The 10,141-nt window shown below is 40.9% G+C and overlaps 1 protein-coding gene across 1 annotated transcript; it reads right to left on the reverse strand.

Moving 5' to 3' along the window:
• six3a (SIX homeobox 3a) lies at positions 1-3,531 on the reverse strand. The gene is made up of 2 exons (XM_007255772.4): positions 2,552-3,531; positions 1-1,193 (listed from the first exon to the last, which is right to left on the reverse strand). Exons 1-2 carry the CDS (start codon positions 3,241-3,243, stop codon positions 1,001-1,003), a joined length of 885 nt encoding a protein of 294 aa, XP_007255834.1. The 5' UTR covers positions 3,244-3,531; the 3' UTR covers positions 1-1,000.
• Positions 3,532-10,141: the final 6,610 nt, after the last annotated feature.

The raw sequence follows: 10,141 nt of genomic DNA on the forward strand, positions 1-10,141 counted from the left end.
TTTCATAGCAAAATGAAATACTGTATTTTAGCTTAAAAATGTATACATTAACATAAACACGCAAGAAAGAAACAGTGAATAATAAGCGCTCGAAGCTAAACACGAAGTTGGCTGGATCAGTCGACAATATCCCCATGTGTTTTTCCCTCTTTTTTGTTACTTTTCTTTTTGCATAAATTCTCGACTGAAAATCCATTATCGTCACGTTCTTCCAAGGTATAAAAACAGAGAAACCAAACGCCTAGAGCACTTAATAGTTACGCTTTTGACAAAGAGTTTATGAACACCAAGTCAAGAAAAGTGAACAGGGATAGAAAAGACAATGGAGACGTAGAGCAATATTATATACAGGCATATTTCTACACATATATTACAGACTGGGAGAATGATCGCATCATTTAAGATATACATAATTCAATATAAAATCTCGAAATAAAAATAAAAATCTGATACAGTCATAACGATTCAGTTCCACATTTTTTAAACCAGTACCCCACACAGGCAGTGACAGAAGTGTAATAAAAAGGTGCTTACGACTCAAATGATTGTCTGATGAAAGTAAAAGGAAAAAGGAATTGCATCCTGGCTGCGTGTCATCACTCAGACAAAAAAAATAAAAAATAAAATAAAAAAATAAATTAAAACGAATGTTTGTGTGTGTGTGTGTGTGTGTGTGTGTGTGTGCGTGTGTGTAAACACAGGCGATGGACACCGAATTAGTAATTCCCTCTTCTCGGTGGTCCTGGCAGAAATCAAGCGAAGGGAGTTTCCTTCATATAAAAAAAGAAAAAAGGCTATTGATAAATCATGCAAGTGATGGGGGTAGGGAAAGGCGTGGGGTCCATTGAAAGCGCTTGAAAAAAAGACGTGCTTTTCTTTTTTGTTGTTCTTTTCTTTTTTTCTCTTAATAATTATCACTTGGTCCATTTTTTAAATCTTCCCGATATTTTATAAAGTTTATTCAGGTCCATATTCCCTGCAAAATAACTCTCTTTGCGTATCATACGTCGCACTCGGAGTCACTCGACGTTACTGAGAGGATGGACGTGGCCGTGTCCACGCGCTCCGTCATGCTGGACACGCTGGTAGTGGGACTGGCCGCGGTGGATGGGGACTCTGCCGAGCTGTGGGGGGTGCAGCCGGCCTCCGACAGAGAGCGCATGCCGTTCTGCCCTATTGCTTGGTGCTGGAGCCTGGTGGACGGCAAAACAAGTCGAAAAATTAGATCTCATTTGAATATCACAGCTGCAGCGAGTTTTTGCAATGAGCGCGACATTGCCTCATTCTCGGCGATATAGTAACTGAGCACTCGGTCTAGCTTTTACAGACCTTAAGCAAAACCCTCGCAATTGAGAAACAGGCCTCGCGTGTTCAGTTCAATTTAATAGGCAGGTTGAATTTTTGCCGAAAACCTCCAGAAACTGTATTATATTATAGTAAGCTTTGTTTTATTTATCACATACTAAGCTCTTTACAAATCAAACGGTTAGCACATTGCTACGTCATTTTTAGCTATCAATACTAAATAAACAAACTAAAAAAATGTTTTATTAAGCCTGACGTCACCCTGTGTGGTGTTTTTACTGCACCAACATATTTACTCAATTAAGCGGCACGGTAATATTACAATGTAAACAAATTTCACTTTTACCTCTTTAAAAATAGAGCTTTGTTATAGCAGTAACCAAGGGCAGCAGCAACTCTAATACAACAATCTATAATATTTGTCTGCTTATTATTTATCCAAATAAAAAAATGAGAGCAAAATTTGAAGCAATGGTGACTTTAAATGGAGGCCACAGGAGTGACTTATTATTGTGTTAAAATTTATGCTGTCTAGATAAAAACAAGAAGTAACAATACAAGTAATTGTTGACATATTTTTTGGAGACAGCCCGGCACGGCACTCGTTTAGAAATGGAACTTTTACCGTTGTGTTCAAAACATAAAAATGCTATGATTTAAGTAAAATGTAAAATACTCAACAGATTGTTTATGACTGTCAATAAAAGTAAAACACCAAATTAGTAAAGACAAATATAAAGGCTAACCGTGTTTAGCATTTTGCTACAATGAAGATATATTATTTCTGTAATATGTTTGGATAACATTAAAGTTGTGCTACAAGCCAGTCAGTTTATGAAATCATTGGATATATTTTAATATATATTGAAGTACACAACTAATAATTGCACATAGTAATGGAGCTTCATGCCAACAGTCTATAGTTGAAGTAATATTTGTTTTGTAGTTATTGTAAAATTCTACCGACTGCGAATAATTTATTTATGGAAAATAAACAAATAACCCTTTTACACATTTTTTATGCCTTTCTTTTAATGCCTAAGAGTTGCTTTTAATCAAAATCGATGGAAATATGTCTTTGAATTCACTTGTTATTTTTGTTGTTCTCTTCATAGAGAGCAACAATCCAGCACGTTCGCATTTGAAACACAACTTTCTAAAGCCTGATTTTTTTCCCACCGCTCCTGGGAATTCCAGCTGGTTTTATCCCTCCGCACCGGAGAGCCAAATCTCTACAACGACTCACCTGTTTTTGGCTGCCGCCGCTCTGTCTCTTTGCCTCCGGTTTTTAAACCAATTCCCGACTTGTGTAGGAGTGAGTCCAGTGGCTTGCGCCAGTTCCCTTTTCTTGCTCGGGTTCGGGTACGGGTCCTGTAGGTACCACTCCCGCAAGAGGCTGCGCGTCCGCTCCTTGAAACAGTGCGTCTTCTGCTCGCCGTCCCAGATGGTTCGAGGGAGCGGGAACTTCTTTCGCACGCGGTACTTGTCAACCGGACCGAGCGGGCGCCCGCGCAGCTTCTCGGCCTCCTGGTAATGCGCTTCGAGCCACATCGCCTGCAGCTTTCCGTGTGAGTCCTTGGTGAACTTGTGGTTCTCTAGTATGTGGTAGAGGTCGCGGAAGTTTCCTGTGTGGAAAGCAACCACGGCCCGCGCGCGCAGGATGGACTCGTGTTTGTTGATGGCCTCGCATGCGCCCGGCGCTACGGGCAGCGACCACAGGAAGCGCCCGAGCCGCTCGATGTCGCCCGTCTCCTCCAGCGTCTCGCAGACGCTCGCCACCTGCTCCGCAGAGAAGTTGAGGGTCGGTAGCTGAAACATGGACAAGTCTTCGGGAGACCTGGCGCTGGGCGCGCTGTTCGCCAGGAGCAGGGGGCGATCAGCGAAGTTTGGCAGGAATAAATGGGAGGGATAAAGCTCTAAAGGCGATCTGAAAACCATGGAAATGACCTGAGAGAGAAAGAAAATTACCGAGGAAAAAAGGGGAACGCCGAAGTGCAGATTGAATGATTCAATAGCTATCGCCTAATGACACCAAGCCTCATAATATCTCCCCCTAAAATCCGCCGTGAGTGTAGCATTGAAATATTTTGTTTCGCTTTTCTATTGGTCTCCTTGGTGTCGTTGTAGGGTTGTCATGGCAGCCCTGCCAATCACTGTCAAGCGTGCCAATCATTAGCCAGTACGTAGAGGCTTTCACCACTTCTGCTGCACGCACGGGGGGTTATCAGGAACTGCAATCTCACCACTGTCCTCCCTCCCTCGCTCAGTCCTATACCCTCCCTCACTCCCTCCCTCCCTCAGCGGACTCGCGCGAAGCTGAAGCCAAGGCTCGTCTATTTGTTGAATGGAATGAGCAATTAGTGGGTGGAATATTATTGCGATCTTAACGAGACTCGTTAAAGCTAAAGAAGATATGTAGTAAAGAGAAGGCAGGGGTGGGGGCTCGGGATGACTGCTATGGAGACGGAATCTACATTTAAATGAAGGGATTGAAACGGAGTCTGCGATGCGATTCATACTCTCCATTCACCAGATCATCATATAGACATTGGTCCGTACGAGTCTCTCTTAGCTACTTTCTAACGAGTTGCTATACAGGCAATGTGGTGGGTTTTGATGCACGTTTGTAGGATAGACGGTGACTTATTTCTCCATGAAGTCCACAAAAAGTAGGTTTTGGCATTTTTTCTGACACGGATTTGGCTGTCAGCATGGACTGCTGTCGGTGGTCGCTGCTGCTGGCTCAGCATTCCTCTGCTGATTTGCCTTTACTCAGAAAGGCCAATCATTCAAGCCTGGTCCAACAGGCGCACGGATAGAGATGAAAGCGATTTACTTCTTTAATCGCTAATTTAAAAAAAAATCCCAAATACGACATTTACTTGTATTTTGAGACAATTTAATTGTATAATACTGGAAATACACCTTTATCATTGCATTAGAGAAAGGCGCATGTGTGGTGCCACATCCCCGACCTGTCACGAGGCTTGGGTGCTGGTGTGGTTTTCAGAGCTTACTCTGGGTTCTCTACTGCTTTATATTAATAAGGGGCTTTAGCTGGCGTTAAGGTTTTACGCGATCACTCGATTAAGAACAATACTCGCATTGAGCATGTGTATGTGTGTGTGTACTGAGTGAGGTGAGACAAAATCTAGACCTCGGCTTTTCTGCCACTTTAAAGCTGACATAATTACATTAATCTACCTCTTTTTGTACAGAACCATTCAGGAATTCAAAATTCTCTTTCTTTTTTGTAAATGTTTCATTTCGATACCTACTCAGACGGGATTAGATAACAAAACGTGTATATGTACGTCTACGTATGTTTCCTAATCGAATCGGTTTTGGTTGTTTCCTATGAGTTTCGCTCTCAACAGAGGTGGCTTTTAGAAAGCGGGCGGGCTTGGAAGTTGTCAGTTTGTCCACATCTAAAGCTGTGCCCTTCCTCGACAAAACTTTCACTGAAAAAGTTTCATCTGGCTCTTTGCGTGGTCCTTGAGAAAAGCGGTCCTTGCGTGGTCCTTTTTCAAACAGTAAGACGGCACGTGAAACTCTTCCCAAACCACTTTATTTAACGTGGCCTTTTGTTTACGTTATGCGTGTAATTACCCCCCCCCCCCCCCCCCCCCAAACGAGTTTATTCACCTGGGCTAATTGTCTGTTTATCCCCGAGCTTCCCCGGCTCCCTTCTTTGCGATAAACAGCGGGGGATGAGCTCCCTCAATACGGCCCGGCCATTAGCTCCCTCTCTGTTTATTTAATCCCACGCCGCCTCACATCACAATACAGGCGCGATTTACTCTAGATGTATCACTTAAGCTCAACCTGGTCGTGGATTTCGCTCTCTCTCTTGCTTTCTCTCTCTCTCTTTTTTTTTGGGTGGAGTGAACCACAGCTCCAAAACTTCATGCACAGTTCTGTCTGAGCTTCTTTCTGAGCTTCGAGAACACGTGTGTCGTCACGGTGTGAGACGGACGAGCAAGGCTGTCTGGCAGTGAAGGGGTAAGGAAAGTTAACTACATCTCTCTCGTATTTTTTCTGTTACTCAGAACTAGCCTGGTTTTTATCAGCGCGTTTAAAGCTTTGGTTAGTGTGCCGTTTTAACGCGCGCTTCTATCGGCGCTCTGTGAAGAATATTAACTGTGTATTTCCTCTAACAGATTATTCTTTTTAAACAAAGTCATATTTTTAAATAGTTCATTTTATTTTGTCCGAGGTGGAAAGGGTGCTGTGGACAGGGGAACCACCATCACTTCCAGTGGATGCTGGAAGGAGAGGCATCTCCAGCTTTATTTCCACATCTTTCCAACTCAGCAGCAAGTGGTGTGTAAAACTTTATTTCCCTTATGCATATTCCTGTCTATTCTATTCTCTCTCGTTTTCTCAACATTTCGTCTCGTTTTCTCCCAGAGATCTACGTTGTTTTGTGACATTCAATTTTTTATTTCGTGAGTTTCCCTAAACGGAGCCCTGTATATTTCCTCTCTCGCCGGAGAGTGGAAATAATCCTATGTTATTAAGAATTTTTAGAGCTGTTTGGAAAAAAAAAAAACATAAAATCTTAGCGCCGTTCCAAAACTGCAGAAAGTGTGTCTGAGATATTCACAGGTCTCTGATTCATAAATCCCTTCATCCAGCCTGCAGCTCAGTAGGGCCGTCGGGATGGGGCGCAAATCCCCCTTTTTCAATGTGTTTCTTGGTTGCCTTTTTTATTATTTCGCGAATGTATTTGTTTAGTCTATACGACAATTTAATCTTTAGTTTATTCTTGACTCTCCTATTTAATGTGCACAAAAATGTAATATAAGTTATGTAAACCGACTTTAATTTTGAACCCTGGTTCATCACGAATGTATATAGCCTTATTAGTACTGCTCTATATCTATATAGATCATTATTGAGGCATGTTTAGTATTCTGAGGTTATAAGCCGAAATATGTAATGGCATTTTTGTAACGGGTTTAAAAAAACTAACAATGCATTTTCCACGTACATGGAAACGCTTTATTTTACGCAAGCAAATAGGTGCATCCACGTGATTCATTATCCGCCCCTTCTAGCCTGTCTCTTGTCTGAAATATAACAGTGAGGAAATTCACACACTTAACACGTGCCTTATCGCTCTCAGTCCGTTTCAGAACTTCCTGCTTGTCGATGACAAATGGTTGAGCCACTCTAGCAGAGCGCACCGTGTTGGACCGTGAATGTTTTGTTTCTTTCCCTTATTGTGTGGTCTCATTAAGTGGGCATCCCGCGGGAGCTGTCCAATCAGGGCATGTGCACGGCCCGTTAGCGACATTTAATGAGGGTTCTCCGCGCACCCACACAACGGCGTCTCCGCCTCGTCTTTACCTTGTGTCAACTCGCCCCTCCTAATGAAGGCGCTGGTGGAGCTTCTGCTCAATGGACGCGAGCGCCGGAACTGCAGCAGGCCCTCTCTCTTCTTCAGCGTCTCGGGCCTTAGCTTAGCCGTGTTTGTGTGCGTGTGTGTGTGTCTGTCTGTGTGCGAGCGAGAGCGAAAGAGAGAGAGAGAGAGAGAGAGAGAGAGAGAGAGAGTGTGTGTGTGTGAAGCTGCACAAGCTCTAACAAGATTGATACGTATCTGTTTGACAGGTCTGCAACACCTTTAGCTACGGGAATTGCTTCTATTGCTTTGCTAATTAAACTGGGTGTGGCACTTTACCTCAACAAGTCCCAGACCGGCCCTTTGCAATCAAATTGCCCCCAAACGTACACACAAATCATCAGCTAAACTCCACACTTAAAAATCAATTAGTGATCTAAGCAGTGTAACTATAGCACAGTTTTCACAAGGCAGCGCATAACTTAAGTGTCACAAGGGAGCGCACTTTCTGTGTATTTTTTCTTTTTCAGTCTTTAAAAGGATTTAAAGTGTTTGTGAGGTGTAATTAGTTTAATCCAAAGACAAGATGCGGACGTTCTTTTAGAAATCTGATTCTTTAATCACGATTGTTTAATAAAGACAGAGATTTTATAATGACAAAAAAGCTATTTACTAAACCTTAAGCTGTTTGTTACTGAATATTGAGCTGTTTGTTTACTGTACCATTTACTTTCATAAACTCAATATAGCAATATTAAACAAAGCATGCAAATGAGTCGTTTATTTGTATTAACACAGTATTTCTGAAAATATATTTATTCTTTTATGTGCTGCCAGAAATGGGGTGAGTATTCATTTTCTCAGTTACATAGACGAAAATGTATTGGCACGGTGTGTTGTTTACAGATAAGCAAAGCAGGCCAAATTGAGGGGTACTGCAGGACTGTCTGAACTATACCACCTACAATACCTTCCTTTGCATGTTTGGGAATAGCATTTTTGCTCTGGGGATTTTGTTACTTTTAATAAAGAAAAAAATCTACATACAATAAACAGTATTTTTGGCGTTATGTACCGTACACACTATTACATAATGCAAAAACATATATCTTTAATCCTTAGCGTTGGCGACAGGCTACTTAAGTCTATTTAATGTAGCTTTTAATTGAAGTTTCTTACGATTAATTACAAATCAGTGCACAGAGTTAAAGTAAAGCTTTGAGCTGAGTATACAGTTACAGCGCAGGCAGCAGTGGCCAATCGCTGGAGGTGGTGATGATCACTCTTCCAGGTGTTTGGGTCGAGCACATAGAGCAGAAATAATGAAGTAGATGTGCTTCCCATGGCCTTTAGCTGAACACATGATTCTGTACACTGGCTCAAAACGCACGAATTATCAGTTCATGGGAAAATTATTCTGAAGCAAATTGTTGCCTTATACATATAATATTGATTATAGGATACATGCAGATTACTTCATATTTACCATTTTAAACGGATGTTAACTGTAAGTTTATTATAATTGCTAATAATATTATTCGTAGTGGTAGTAATTACGTATTTTTTTCTATATGGTCCTATGTTGATAAGAATGTAGCAAAAAAGTGAATCGTTTATCCCGGTAACTTCTAAAAAAAATCTGAAATATTCTGTGGCATTTTAAACCAATTTATGTAAAATGTTTTAAAACATAATTCACCGTCATTTCATTCATTATTTCCCCAACACAGTTTATCCACACTTCTGGGCATATGTAATGCAATAGGTTTCTTCTAACACGACTGATCGAGCTAAAGCTATTCCTACGTTAACTTGTCCCACAGGGTGCTGGCTGCTTTCGCCGCGATTTGTTTTCACTACTGATCACGTGACCTGTAACTGGCGAATAAAAATGTATTACATCCCACATCCAGTGCTATCATTTAGATATCAATATACATCCATAATAATAAGAAAGAGAGTCTAATCAGCAGAACCCTTGAGTATTTTTTGTAAAGATTGATTTTAGGACAAAAATATGTGTTAGAAATCTTCATTAACACTTTTGTAGTTAGATTCTGCCGAGTACTACAGCCTTTGATTTCCACGTAGCCAAATCCCTCTCAACTGTGATGTTAACATTCAGCATTGCTCTGCTGTTCTGGCTGGTCTGCAGTGTTTGACATTAGCCTTCTCCCTCGCCCTTCAGTTAACAAGGAGTCAAGTGAGCGAAAAATTGCACAGGACCAGCACATTAAAATCGGACGGGCCCTGTCACTGTATCTGCACACGGACAGTCAGTTATCGAGTATGACAGTGATTATTGCTCCACGTCGCGGGATTACAGCGTTTTGTCTTGCTCTCTTAAATAGATTGCATAGACGGGGCGAGCGCATTAAACGTGTGCAGATTGTAGATTAATTATGTCTTTGTTTACTGAGCCGTCAAGAAAAAGGCATCTAAACTAGCCTGTGATATAGACTGTGGGACAAGCAGCTGTAATAAAAAAGATGGAGATATGGACTTGAAAATGCCATAACCCATGTGACCTCCATCAAATGTGTTTTTGTCCTGTTTTGTTGTCCGCTAGCAGATTTAAATATGTTTTTACAGTCACCCGAATTCAATTCTAACGGAATGCTGAGAGAAAATCAGTGATAAGAATGAAAGCCCAGTGATTTTAATATATTTGCCGGTTACAATTATAAACTAATAGAAAGAATACATCATTTACTATTATTACCATGGTAATCAAATGCCAGTGGTGTAGAGAGTATATACATTTATAATGAAGGTGTGGTCTGTGAAATGGGGATTGGTTTTTATGCACGAAAAATAAATATGCGCTGTCACAAATATTCACTTTTTGCAGATACGTGATAGATGCGTCTTCACAGACTTTAATTTACAGACTCAAAACAATTAGTCAACAGCAAATAATGTATAAACATACATATATGGACAAAAATATTGGAACACTTTAGCAGTATAGTAGCAGTGCTGTTTAACAATATAGCCAGTAGCAATAGCAGCAGTAGCAGTATTACTTGCAGTAGCAGCAATAGCAGCAGTGGCAGTATTAGCACAACTAGAAGTACTAATAGCAGTACTATAACATTTGTATTGCGTTATAATTCCGTTTATGTTTGAAAGTGCTGCTCACTGATGTATTTATGTGGTTCACAGAAAGTGCCTTAAAAAGCTGATATTAATGGATATTTATTTTAGTAAAGCTCAGAGATGGAGTATATGCAAGGCAGGTTAAGTTAACAATTAAAGCAACGGATTAGATATAATCCTATAAAATTTCTATGAAATTTAAATATTAACTTACTGCTCGAGGTAATGGAAGACCCAGGATTTTTTTAATACAATCCCTATTCAAATGATCCAAGTTCTCCACTGTTCTTACAACTTACACAATAAGTACTCGAAAGGTAGCGTTCACTGAACTTGTTATGTCCGGGTGAACAACGTCTGTCCAATAGGATCTCTGTCCGAGGCAGATCTAGA

The sequence above is a fragment of the Astyanax mexicanus genome, chromosome 7 (genome assembly GCF_023375975.1).
Source record: "Astyanax mexicanus isolate ESR-SI-001 chromosome 7, AstMex3_surface, whole genome shotgun sequence".
Lineage (NCBI taxonomy): Eukaryota > Metazoa > Chordata > Actinopteri > Characiformes > Acestrorhamphidae > Astyanax > Astyanax mexicanus.

What these genes read in the sequence shown, in the direction of transcription:
- six3a (XM_007255772.4), bottom strand. Translation starts at nt 3,243, where the DNA reads ATGGTTTTCAGATCGCCTTTAGAGCTTTATCCCTCCCATTTATTCCTG. An exon ending in GCGGCGGCAGCCAAAAACAG is followed by an intron (nt 1,194 to 2,551) that starts GTGAGTCGTTGT and finishes GCCGTCCACCAG; the next exon opens with GCTCCAGCACCAAGCAATAG.